Below are 13,383 nucleotides of genomic sequence, written 5' to 3'. Positions count from 1 at the left end.
TGAATCATTATTAAAACAAAATACACAAACACCACATGGTAACACTCAGTCGCATTTATCATGATCCATTTAATGAAAATCAATTTTTAAATACAGCACGACTGTTCAGTTCACTGCGACTGAACTTTAAACGGCAAGTATCTTGTCAAGCCACCAACCCAGTTTGCTGAGCATCCAACCAATAGGGTGATTAAAGGCTCCAGCAAGCAAGTTCTTACCTGGCTCGTGTCTCAGATGACAGTAGGCAAGTCCTAGCGCATCAAACATTCCTCATTAAAGTACAAACTATAATTAGACAGGCACCATTTAATGGAACAGACAATAACGACTATTTTGCAGCTGGTGGCTACAATTTAAAACCTATGCAGTTCAGCTAAAGCAACTATTCTATACTGGCCAAGCAATAACTAACAAATCTCTGTCCTCACACAATTCTGGTCTTTACATCTCTTAGCCTACAAGCTTAACTTTGTTGAAATTAAGCTAGAATTTCTTTGTCCGGTTAAACCCCCGTCCCACGGTACGAGTTCATTCCAGGAGCTCTCCCGAGTTTGCCCTTATTCGAACTCGGAGATTTACGGTAATGGCCACTCGTCGGTACTCGGGGCTCTCGTGGGCATTTTTCAACATGTTGAAAAATCTTCACAAGTCTTCCCGTGCTTACCTGCCTTTAGCGAGTCTTCCCGAGCACCTGCCGTTAACGTTACGAACCGCTAAGAGACGTATCCGAGCTCCGACGTACCCGCTAAGTTCATTCTCCGTGCTTACGAAGAGTTTGATTTTTTTAAACTCGGGAGAGCTCTTGGAATGAACTCGTACCGTGGGACAGGACTTTAAGTGTATAACTCAAGCGTATTTATTAATTATGTTAAGGATTTGTCAGTAAGTTCGAGGAAACAGGGCGGCATACATCACCATCTGGTATCTTACACTATGAAAAGTCATAGTTTAAAAAGTGCCTATCGCAATGTCCAAAAAACACTAATTTTTTGCCTGTTCTTAAATTCTCCACAGAATCTAGAGACAGCTTGGGATCGTCCTCAGCTGAAGGCCGGATGCACTTCGTATCGAGCCCCCCAATTTTAAGATAACTATTATGCAAATAGCCAACTATTATCAAAAAGAAAACCAGAAAATGCTAGAATACACAACCTGACAAGCAACTTTGTGGAAAGAGGAACAACATTAACATTTCAGGTTGAAGATGACGTTCTTTGACCTGGAACATTAACTCCGTTTCTCTTACCACAAAAAATGCTGCCCGTCAAGCTGAGCATTTCAGTATTTTCTATCTTTGCTTTTTATATTGCTGCCATGTTTAGGACACCTATACATATCCAATGAAAAAGGCAAGCAGTTTATCTGCTTGTCCTTTATTTTAAATAATATTTTCAATTCATGTGCCACAGATAAATGTGTTCTCATTATTTTTTATTATTATTATTATTTTTAAAACACAAACTCTTAAGGAAATCAAAGACAGCATCTCACTGCCTGCCACCAGAAGCATGGTTATTATTCACTTTGAGACAAACATGGCAGCAAGGCTTTGTGATTGATTGGAGCCGGACAAACATGGGAATAAGGTGCAGGGCAAACTCAAGTACAATCCCAGCTGTGTTTCACTGGAAAAACTCCAATGAACATGGTAACCTTTGTATTTTTAACAGCCTTGGTTAGATTGAATCAAGGATGTTGACAACGCTGCCAAGTGTCCCTAAGCAAGAAACAAGCATTTCTGCTTATAATGAGAAAGGCTGCAGATGTAGCAAATCTGAAATAAAATCAAAGTGTTCGAGCTATTCAGCCGCCTCTGAATCAAACTCCATCTATTGCTATAGCTCTCTTAAAATTGGCTGACAACCAACCATTATAAAAATCAGAAAACTGGGCGGCATTGCGGCGCAGCGGTAGAGTTGCTGCCTTGCAATGCCCGAGATCCAGGTTCAATACTGATGCTGTCAGTACCGAGTTTGTACGTTCTCCCTGTGACAGTGCAGATTTTCTCCAGGTGACCCAGTTTACTCCCACAGTCCAAAGACATACAGGTTTGTAGGTTAATTGGCTTTGCTAAAATTGTAAAAATTGTCCCTAGTGAGTAGGATAGTGTTAGTATCTGGGGTGTGAACTCGCTGGTCAGTGTGAACTTGATGGGCCGAAGGGCCTGTTTCCACACTGCAAGTCTAAAATGCTGGAATATTCAGCTTAACCAGTAGCATTTGTGGAAATAAAAACAAAATTCATGTTTCACGCTAAAGTTGGACATTATTTGGCCTGGAACTTTCAAACTGGTGCTCTTTGCAAGAATGCTGTCTGTCAGGCTGAGTATTTCAACATTTTCTGTCTTTACTCTTATAATCGTTGGTTACTAGACAATTTCAAGGTACGCTAGCAATAGATCGATTTTGATTGAAGGCCTACAACTTAAAAAAGAGTAAAGAGACCAAATGCACATTTTAGCTGCAAACTTCTTCAGGAGAAGATCAAATTACCAGGTCTGTACCTACAGTTAAAACAGAGATCATGGAATGAACAGTAATAATATAAATGTGGTGAGCCATCCTGCATTCACTGCCTTCACTGATTCATTAAAACAAGTAACATGTACAACCCCTTTGGAATTTTTTTTTTTAAAGACACTGAAGTGTATAGTTCCCCAGCTGCTGTGAACGTTTCCGAGAAATAGTCAGTTGTACAGAACAGAAACAGGTCCTTCGACTTGCCTTTTTCATTCCAACCAATTTGGCATACTGAACTGATCCCATTTGCTGGCATTTGGCTTGTTGGCCTCTAAACCCTTCCTATACAAATATCTGTACGCATGTGTTTTAGAAGTCAAATATATCCTCTTCTGTAGATTCACTTGTCAGCTCATTCCAGATAAGAACTACCCAACGAGTGAAAAAGCTCCCCAACATCCCTCTTAAATCTCCACCCACTCACCGTTAGCCTACGCCATCTAGTTTTGGAATCTTCTAACCTGGGAAAAGGCTCTGCATTCACTTTATCCAGGCCCCTTTCAGACCTTGCACATCTCAATAAGGTCACACCTCAGCCTCCTACACTCCAGCCAAATCTAGAGCATAGATCGTCACAACATCGGTTTGCTTAATTTTGGGTTGTTCAGACAAAGCCCAAACCATACCAATGAAAAAAATAACACTATTTTCATTTAAGGCATAACTTTTTTTGGATCAATATTTGGATCAATATTCAACAACAAGTGTGACATTGAGATGTGCAATAATTTTATAAACGTAAGCATTTTGAGTGTAGTTCATGTGTGTTGTTTCATATTCATATTGTCGACTAATCCTTGTCTGGAGAAACCAAATATAAGAGAAATCTCCTACAGATTTATTTTTGTGGATTTATCAGCATGCAACTCAAAAATGCTACATTATTCATGTTGCAAAATTTCATACCAAACAACGGGAGCTTCAATCGTCTATTTGGGCACTAAGTGAAATTAGAGCAGACACAGAAAGGGCTCCGTTTCATACCCACAGGCATTAATTAAGCTTCCAGAAAAGCCACAAATAGCAAAAACTGTTGAATTCCTTGACATGGACAGTATCAAAAAGAGCATTGTAATCTCCTGCAGGGTCAATAGCACATATGTCCTAATAAACTATAAATGTAAGCCAGCTGGTACTAGCTAGGAAAGAAAGGCAAAATGATGGATTAACTCAGCGGATCAGGCAGCTTCTCTGGAGAACATGGACAGTTGACTTTTCAGGTCGGGACACTTCTACTAGCTAGCTTGTGCTTTTTTACCAGCATTCCAATGCAACTAAATTCACCCAACCTCTGGATGCTGGAAAGGAACCATGATAACACGTCACAAAGGCATCAGTCAAGTGCATTTAATTACTTGAAGATATGTACTGGAATCATATAGATACAGTCTTTAAGTTTTGTTGCCCTGTAAATCAGAGGCCTTGTGCAAGTACAAGACATTTTTTGCTACCTCATGGCATTGCATAGTTTTACTTTAATAGAAGGATTAAATGTTCTAAAATAGAAAGCACATTGAAGTATTGCCAAAAGCAGTACAAGATTATTGAGCAGCTAGACTTTGGAAAATTAGATGCCAAAGCTCTATATGGTATTATTTTTTTTACAAGAATACTGGAAAAAAAAAAGTATAAAGCTTGTCTTGTCTTGCGAATATCCAGAAATTAACTGCAGTTTCTTCAGATAATCTGCACAATTAGTAAATTATATACCTCAGCCAACATCAGAAAGGGAGGCTTACAATAATGATTTTATATTCATTAATCACACTCATTTTCTTGTTTATATCTCTTGTCTTTCCAGAGCAGTACATGCAACATCCCATATTTAGGGATGCCGCCATACAATCAGGGTTGAGGAAAATCATAAATATTTGTTCCTGGCCTAAAACTGTGTAGGGGTGGTGAGGGGGGAGAAGGGTGAAAAATATACTCGGGTCTCATTTTCTATCCAAAAATTAAAATAAATGACAGTGGTCGGATTTTGTTCTCAAAATAACAAACCTAATGTGTCAAAAAGACAATTTCACTGTACAAGATGTTTAATGGAGATCAAGGTGAACTATGAACCAGTCACATGTACTTTTTTGTACATGTGCATGTACTTTTAATATGAAAATGGATTGGTCCACAACTAACCCAGCAACTAATTTTATTGCCAATAGATTAGATTCTTGGGGATTATGTCTTTATACAATGCAAGTATGACTACAAGGTTTTGTTATTAATTCTAATATCGATAAATTAGAATCATTCTAGCTATTGATGGTCAAGCAAGGATTGATAATTTTTTTTAATTTAAAAACTGAAGTTAAAACAGGAAATGCTGGAATTGCTCAGCAGCTCAGACATTTATCTGTGGAAAGTGAAACTAATTTAATATTTCAGGAGTAATACACTTCATCACCACTGAACCAAACTTATTTTATTACTTTGGAAATTAAGAGGATGCCATGCTCTAAAAATTGCTTTTTATAAACTGCATAGCTCAACTAATCTTCCATGTTTAAGAATTAATTTGCTGGCTTAAACTCTCACTTAATGTTCACAGTTGAAATTGTTGTGTTAAAAATTGCAAAAGATAAGCAACATAAGTACAGGTGCACAACCTTTTATCCGAAAGCCTTGGGACCAGATACTTTTCGTAATTCAGAATTTGTCGGCCTTCGGAATGGAAATTTTTTAGCGTAGATTTTAATGGCTGGCTCAGTGGTAGAGTGCTCGGCTCGTATCCGCAAGGCCGCGAGTTTGCGCCTCGATCCCGGCAGTTACTCGGTCGCGGGTTTGAGTCTTCAATGTCGTTTTCTCTTGCAGAATAAATGTCTGTATGAAATGCAGTGTGTTGAATGAATTCCTGAATTTGTAAATGTGCCTGCAGCATTGAATCACCTCTCGCACTCATGTCACCCTAGCGGGGCTACATGCCCTTAGGCGGCCTAGCTCAGAGATTCTTGAATCCCCGAGCTAGGTCGCGAGTTTGCGCCTCGATCCTGGCAGTTACAGATATCTGCCTTGGCTAAGAACCAGGGGGATCAGTTTCAAAATAAGGGGTTGGTCATAAAGACTGAAATGAGGAGGGACATCTCTACTTGGAGGGTGTGGAATCTTTTGCATTCTCAATCCTTGACTATAACTGGAGAATAAAATATCTTGACACCTATCTGGGGCTACAAACAGAGAACAATGTACAATTCTGGTGGCCACATTAGTGCAACTTCCAATTACACCAGAGGACTTGTTAAAAGCATGGTTATTACAAAGACCATTCATGGAAAGCTGAATAATTTAAACTCTTCCACATCACCTCAAGCCCAGATCATGTAATGTGCCAGATCTTGAAATGCTTTTACTTTTGATTCTGTTTTTTATTTTAAGTATTTAGTAAAGTTGTGTACTTTTTGATTATAAAAATCAGGTTATCTTGTCGATAGATTTACAGCAATACTATAACATTAGGTTATGCAACAATTGGGACTATTCAATAATATGGGGGTACATTTTGATAGCCACACACATTAATAAAGAAATGCAAGTTTAAATGCACCATGTCTTCTATTTATGCTTGGCAATTTTTGAAACGGAAACAAGAACATTTTTTTTTTCCAATTTGGCCATTTTTTATTGCTAAAAACGTAATAATTCAAATCCTATTTGTCGTGAACCGATTTGCGTCTTAACTCTGATTCCATATGCTTTGAAAATTAAGATAGAATTGAAAGTTAGACCACAGATGACTGTAAAATTCCATTTGGATTGCGTTAGCAGAGAGCGAACAGCTGCTTCAGCATTTTTTCATGTCGTTCCAGTCTTTGAAATATCCAAAAATAGTTAAAATGAAAACTGCACTATACTACTGTATAATGGGTTTACTTGTCTGTCACAAATTGGTTTACACCAATTGCTAGTGTTCACCGAGGAACAGCCTTCAAATGTGTATAATAAGCCTTTAACCTAATCAACAGCACCACTGCAAAGCATCCATACACATCAGCTTCATGCCTCAGAGCAGGAATTAACTTTTACTGGACAAAGTTCACAGCTCATCTACCGCACTATTTTATCTAATTGTTAGTAAATCCTGTACTTCTTGTAGTATATTAAGGTCACAAATTAGTATTCATGGCATTCAAATACTTTAGATTCATGTCCATGGAGCAAAATTAGGCCTTTCAGCCCATCAAGGGCTCTGCCATTCAATCACAGCTGATCTATCTTTCCCTATCAACCCCATTTTTCTGCCTTCTCCCAATAACCCGTGACACCCGAGATTAAAAGTGCGTAATCACAAACAGACGCCCAAACGACTTTCCTGAGAGCAACAGGCCATCCACAAAGTGATAGGAAGCAATTGCAAATGCTCGTTTGCAGATGCAGTCTGATGAAGGGTCCCGACCTGAAACGTCACCTATGGTTTTTCTCCTGAGATACTTCCTGACTGGCTGATTTACTCCAGCATTTTGTGTCTATCCGAGTCGTCCACACTCACCCAGCTCCTATTCTTGAAAGAGCCCACTGTAAAGAGATTTCTGAAGTTTCAACCCAATTAATCTGGCTCTGATCCAATAGCACATTTATGAAATCTACACACATGGTGAATTCAAGCTGTATCAATTGTCAAAAACATGAGAATGACCGCAAACTTCTCTGATATTTCCAATACCGGGATTTTGAGCATTTCCCTCACAGCTATTCCTTTTCATTGAGATAGAGTCGCTGAAGTAGAGGCAGTCTGATAGAGCAACGGTTCAGCAAGTAGATTGCCCACCATAAAGGAAGCAAAAATTCAGAGTTTCAATGTTCACCATGGGAAATCTAATATCAGAATACCTTTGGTATGACTAATGGCAGGGATCTTCCAGGTAGTTCTGAATTTATGGGCTTGTGTTTGGCTGCAGGGGAGTCCCAATCAACGGACAGCTGTGTAAAACAAACATTGAATTTCCAGCTACATTGTTTCTATCCTATGGCCAAAGGAAAACTTGGCAAGTATTGTTCGTACAGGTGGATCACAGCATTTGGGTCTGACGGTGATCGACTGAAGGTTTTTAAAAATAAATGCTGAAGGTATCCATTTATCTGTCTCTACCATTCATCCATCGCCTCCCAACTCCAACCCATCTCCCCCACCAGGATCCATTGGCCTATTAGCTCCTGCGCCACCTGGTTTTGCCTTAAGCCTGCAAGCCCATGTCATGACCCTTCATCGCACCGTTTAATTCTAGCCATCTCCACTCTATATTTATCACAATACAGGGTCTCAGCACAAAATGTCAACTCTGCCTTTGCCCTCACAAGATGATGCTTGGACCATTGAGATCCTCCAGCAATGTCTTTTGCTCAAGGATTCTGCATCTGCAGTCTCCTGTGTGGTCAGCATTCTTTTAAATCTTGGTTGGATAAAGAAATCACACAATTTAAGTCACTGTACGCTCGCTCTTTCTTTAAAAAAAAATCAAATACAACGATACGTCATAGTGGTCAAGTACCTTATTGTCAGCTTTAAACAGGAAAAACATGTAACCTGAAGCAGCACTGTGAATATGATCATGTGAATGGTGCTCAGTTGGTTAAACATCTTGATAGAAAATACCAGGGAAAGGTATTTCAATTTCAATTTATTGTTCCTATCATAATTATCAGATCTGATTTAAATAAGTCAATGAGCTTCGTCCATTTATTTTCAAATAAGATCACAAGAAATATGGAGCTACACAACATTTGGGCACTTCTTGGCCGAGTCATGCTTGCTAATTTACTTTGCAGGCCATTTCTTTTTAAACTGGAGTCAAATAGTGAATCAGTCCCTGTTGGCAAATGCACAATTTATAACAGCTTTGGACCATGTGCCAGTTGAAGTTCATCCAAAATGAGTCAACAAGAAGACATTCAGAGCAAGAATAAAGAGTTTATGGCGAAGGGGGAAAGGTAATGGCTTTAATCTTCATTTAACAGGCACATTTAAAACTGCATATTGAGCAATTAAGGTGTTTTACAGTGTGCTGCTGGTATACCCATTGTCTCTCTATGCCAGAGATGCAGGATCATTGTAGATCTTGGGTACGGCATGTGTGCAGTTTGCATACTGCTACTTCACGAGTTTCCTTTGGCTGCTCCGATTTCCTTCCACATCCTAATGATATGCAAATTGTTATAATAACTGGCCTTTGTAAATTGGTCCAATTGCACCAGCAGTTGATGAGGATACAGGGAAAACTAAAAAAAATGAGATTAATGTAGGATTTGTGATTGATGGTCAGCACAAACTCAATTGGTCCAAGACCCCGTCCCCCTGCCATATCTGTCTATAACTCTCATCTGACAACATGGATCATGACCCAGTCATTTCCGAAGCCATCAGTAGAAATTGGAGGCAGAAAAATAAATGAGTGCTGGTGAAATTCTGAATATAACGAGGGGGATGACCATGAAGGCAACTGATAGCAGTCCTATAGAGATACACAATGGAAGAATTGCAATGTTTGGAAGGTAGAGTCAATGACTCCTGTCAGCTGCTGACCACAAATTCACATTAAAGAGGGGCAATATTTTACATTGGTTTGAGGAACATAAGCTTGGGTGGGAAAATTCAGAGGGGAAATGAAATTAACTACTTCAGCTAGCATGCAAGTTTACTGTAACAGGAATGGCAATGGACCACAGAGGCTGGATCACAAACTCAGTGAACTTAGGGGATGCAAGGAAACAGAATAGGAGTGAAACTAGGTAAGAGTGCTGGCTCAGGGCTACGGTACCAGGACCAAGACATTATTTTGTTTGACAGGTGAAGAAAAGGGGGATAATTCATCAGTCAGTTGAAACGGCAGGGGCAATTCGGGCGGAAGGGCCTGTTTCCACGCTGTATGACTGTCTGAAATAAAGAACTTATATAGTACCAAAGTTTCCCCTCCATATGTTCCAATTTGTTTCACAATTAAATAATTTCTAAAATGTAAAGAGTGCTTTAGGAATTGCATCAAACAATTTTGGCTCAGCAAGCACAAAAGTGACAATCACCAGATAAATGCCTAGAAATTGGATTTCCCTTTTGGTTGTGTGATATGCATGTTGTGTATGGAGCGGATGTCCAACTGAGTAGGAAGGAACTGCAGATGCTAGTTTATACCAAAAATAGACACAGAATGCTGGAGTAACTGAGTGGGTCAAGCAGCCTCTGGAGAAAAGGAATAGTTGACATTTCGGGTCAGAACCCTTCTTCAGACTGGAGCCTGAACTACAAACCAAAATGTCACATATGGTATGTTTGCCTTTAATGGTTAAAGCATTGAATCCAAGTCAGAACGTCATGGTGCGCTGCTTTATAGGCCTTTGCTTAGACCATATTTTGAGTATTGTTCCTAGTTCTTATCCCCCTTACAGGATGACATAGAGGCTTTGGAAACTGTGCATGTGGTTTACTAGAATACAGCCTGGATTAGAGTATTAGGTAGAAGGAAGGTTGGACAAACTTAAATAATTTTCTCTGGAGCATCACAGGTTAATAGAAATATATAACATTTATGAGAGGCAATAGATAAGGTAATGAGTTAAGAACCAGTGACAATTTGAAGCAGCTTTGAGGTCATCACATCAGAAATGTATAAATTAAAACAGTGGTTTGATGTCAACAAATTGTCTCTAAATTTAATCAAAACAAAGATTATGCTATTCGGAAAACATAAAATAAACCCTCAAGTACAATAATAACATAAGTATAGAAAGAGTATATGAAAATAAATTTCTTGGTGTGATCTTAAGACCACAAAATCTGCTGGAAACCACATATAAACCACGTCAAAGCAAAACTGGCAAAGTCTATAGCAATATTGGGAAAATCAAGACATTCTGGACCACAAATCATTACATACTCTATATAATACACTCATATTGCCATATCTGAGTTACTGTGTGGAGATATGGGGTAACGCCTACAAAACTAACCTACAGCCGTTATGCACATTACAAAAAATAGCAATAAGAATTATCAATAACGTTGGATATCTTGAACATACCAATTTATTATTCTTAAAGTCACATACACTGAAGTTCACCGATATGGTTAAATTTAAAACTGCGCAAATCATGTACAAAGCATTAAATAATTTACTTCCAAAGAATATACAAAAACTGTTTATGGAAAGACAGGGTGGGTATAATTTGAGAGGGGAACATAATTAAAAAAAACTCAATGTCAGAACAACTCTTAAAAGTATGTGCATAGCAATCTGTGGTGTGAATTTGTGGAATGGTCTGGAAAAAGAGATAAAACTTAGTACAAGCATAATTCAGTTTAAAAATATGTACAAAAACACTTGTTTAAAAGGATATTGGGATGAGGATAGGTGATTGTGAGTGGGATATTTGTTATACTGATTGTATTGGGAAGGGTGGTTATAGAGTGATGGGTTGTATATATGACTAAGATACTGTATAGAATATGAGGGTTTTTTCTTTTCTTTTTCTTTTTTTCTTTTTTGTATGGCTTTGTCAATATTTGATTAGTGTACAAATATAAATAATTTGGTGTACATAGTGGCTGGTGTACATATAGCTGCTAAATTTATATAAGATAATTACAAGCAGTTGAATAAGGGGTGGGAATTAATAAGCTTTGGCTTATTCCTGCTCCTTTTCAGACACATATGATTTCATTTATTTAGATATTGTTTATGACACTTTATAAATATTTTTGTTTTGTTGTTTGTATGCAGTTTCACATTTGCTTTTTATTCGGCTCAAAATAAATAAATAAATAAATAAAACCTTTATCCCTAGGATGAAGATGTCAAAGATTACCAAGATGAGAAGAACTTTTTTCACACAGAGAGTGGTGAATCTCTGGAACTCTCTGCCACAGAGGGTAGTCGAGGCCAGTTCATCGGCTATATTTAAGAGGGAGTTAGATGTGGCCCTTGTGGCTAAGGGGATCAGAGGGTATGGAGAGAAGGCAGGTACGGGATACTGAGTTGGATGATCAGCCATGATCATATTGAATGGCGGTGCAGGCTCGAAGGGCCGAATGGCCTACTCCTGCACCTAATTTCTATGTTTCTATTAGAGGTAGGTACAGCTTTCAGGTCAGAGGGGGAATGTTTCAAGAAGATGTGTGGGGCAAGTTTTATTTTTACAGAGTGGTGAATGCTTGGAACATGCTGACAGGTGCAAGCAGATATGATAGTGGCATTTAAGAGTTTATTTTTTTATTTTTAAAGTTAGACACATGGCTATGCAGGGAATTGGAGGGGGGGGGGGGGGGGGAGACACATGGATAATATACAGGCAGATATTTACCACCTGGACTGCGAAGGAACAACATCTACAGTGTAAGTGGTCATGGACGTGGGGTAATTGCACCTGAACAGGACAGTGATGTCTGGTGTTTGTGAAAAAAACAAAACTGGTCTCCCTGATTAAATTCTATCATACAAGTGGCTTTATGCAGAGGTTTGGTTTAGCTTAGTTAGTTAGTTAGTTAATTATCACATGTACCGGGGTACAGTGAAAAGCTTTTTGCTGCGTGCTATTGAGTCAGCAGGAAGACTATACACGAGTGCAAACAAGCCACAGTGCAGAGATACAGGATAAAGGGAATCATATTTAGTGCAAGATAAAGTCCAGTAAATTCTGATTAAAAACAGCACGAGGGTCTCCAAATGAAGTAGCCTGTAGGTCAGGACAGCTATCTAGTTGGTGATAGGATGGTTCAGTTGCCTGATAAGAGCTGGGTAGCTCTGATGTGCACCGTGTAATAAGATTTATCCTTCCTTAATAGCACAGATGAGATTTAAAAGATCTCTAGCATTGAAAACCATGGCTAGCGGCTGAGAGAGGTGATATTGTCAGAATGGAGAACAAAATACTCTTGCAGTTCATGGGAATCCAGAGATGGCAGATTTCATTGACGGGGAATAATTACAACGAGAAAGGTTTACATGGCTGAGGGATACAACAAAGCAAACAAGTCAGACAACAGCATTGAATGGAAACATCAAGAACAAAGGTTCTCAAATTGCAGTGAGAGAATAGGTGGATGAATAAACATGCGAAAGTGAGAAGTCAGAGAACAAAGATTTGAAAGGAGCGAGGACCAGTACACGTTAAGGAGTTGGAAACAGAAGCCTGCCAGTGTTCACAAAAAACACCTCAAGATAAAAATTTATCTTTGGCATGTGAAGTTAACAATTTAAACAGTGATATCCAGATTTGAACAGGGATGGGGAAATATTAAATGAAAACTGCACACAATTTCATACAGCTCTTTATCATATATGAATCAAGTAACGGTAGCGATATTTTCAACATTGAATAAGGTTTTAAAAAGTATTGTTAAGTTGGAGCCTCCACAAAAACTGTGTAATTCCCCTTGCATGTCCAAGAGATTTGGTAGTTTGTTTCACTAATGTACAATTGTACAAATCAACAAGTTGGGACACAGAATATGATGAGATGCCCATTGTTACAATCTCAAAATGCGATCAAATTGTAATGAAATGCAATGGAAGGGAATTATTTCAAAGCAATTCCAATACAAATCCCCAAAGGCTTCAGACGAAAAAGATCAAGGTCGCAGCGGGTTCCTTACATTCTCAACCATAACCACAATTAAATGGAGCTAACATTGTAGAATAAAAAATTGTCATCCTTACCCATAACCTATTCTCATAAAACAATGCATCCAGCTGTTTAATAATGTTAATATGATCGCATGAGGCCAGAATCTCAATTTCCACCATGAAGTCTTCAAGTTCTTCTTCATTCTTGACCTCAATAACTTTCGCAGCAGCTAGAACTCCAGTTTCTCTGTTTATGACCTGCAATGGAGAAGTAAAAATATGTTCATACGTGGCATAATTCATCATGTTAAAATTTC

General features: G+C 38.6%; 1 protein-coding gene across 2 annotated transcripts in view; it reads right to left on the bottom strand.

Annotated features, from left to right (window-relative positions):
* The window catches only part of stk10 (serine/threonine kinase 10), a 98,133-nt gene that overhangs the window by 58,865 nt on the left and 25,885 nt on the right, over positions 1 to 13,383 (bottom strand). For both annotated transcript variants that reach the window (XM_055643006.1, XM_055643007.1), the window contains exon 2: positions 13,160 to 13,324. In XM_055643006.1, coding sequence (XP_055498981.1) covers positions 13,160 to 13,324 — 165 coding nt within the window. The remainder of the gene's footprint in view (positions 1 to 13,159; positions 13,325 to 13,383) is intronic.

This window comes from Leucoraja erinacea, chromosome 11 (assembly GCF_028641065.1).
Source record: "Leucoraja erinacea ecotype New England chromosome 11, Leri_hhj_1, whole genome shotgun sequence".
NCBI classification, from domain to species: Eukaryota; Metazoa; Chordata; class Chondrichthyes; order Rajiformes; family Rajidae; genus Leucoraja; species Leucoraja erinaceus.
The sequence above is the reverse complement of the archived record's forward strand: the minus strand, read 5'-3'. Positions and strand labels throughout refer to the sequence as shown.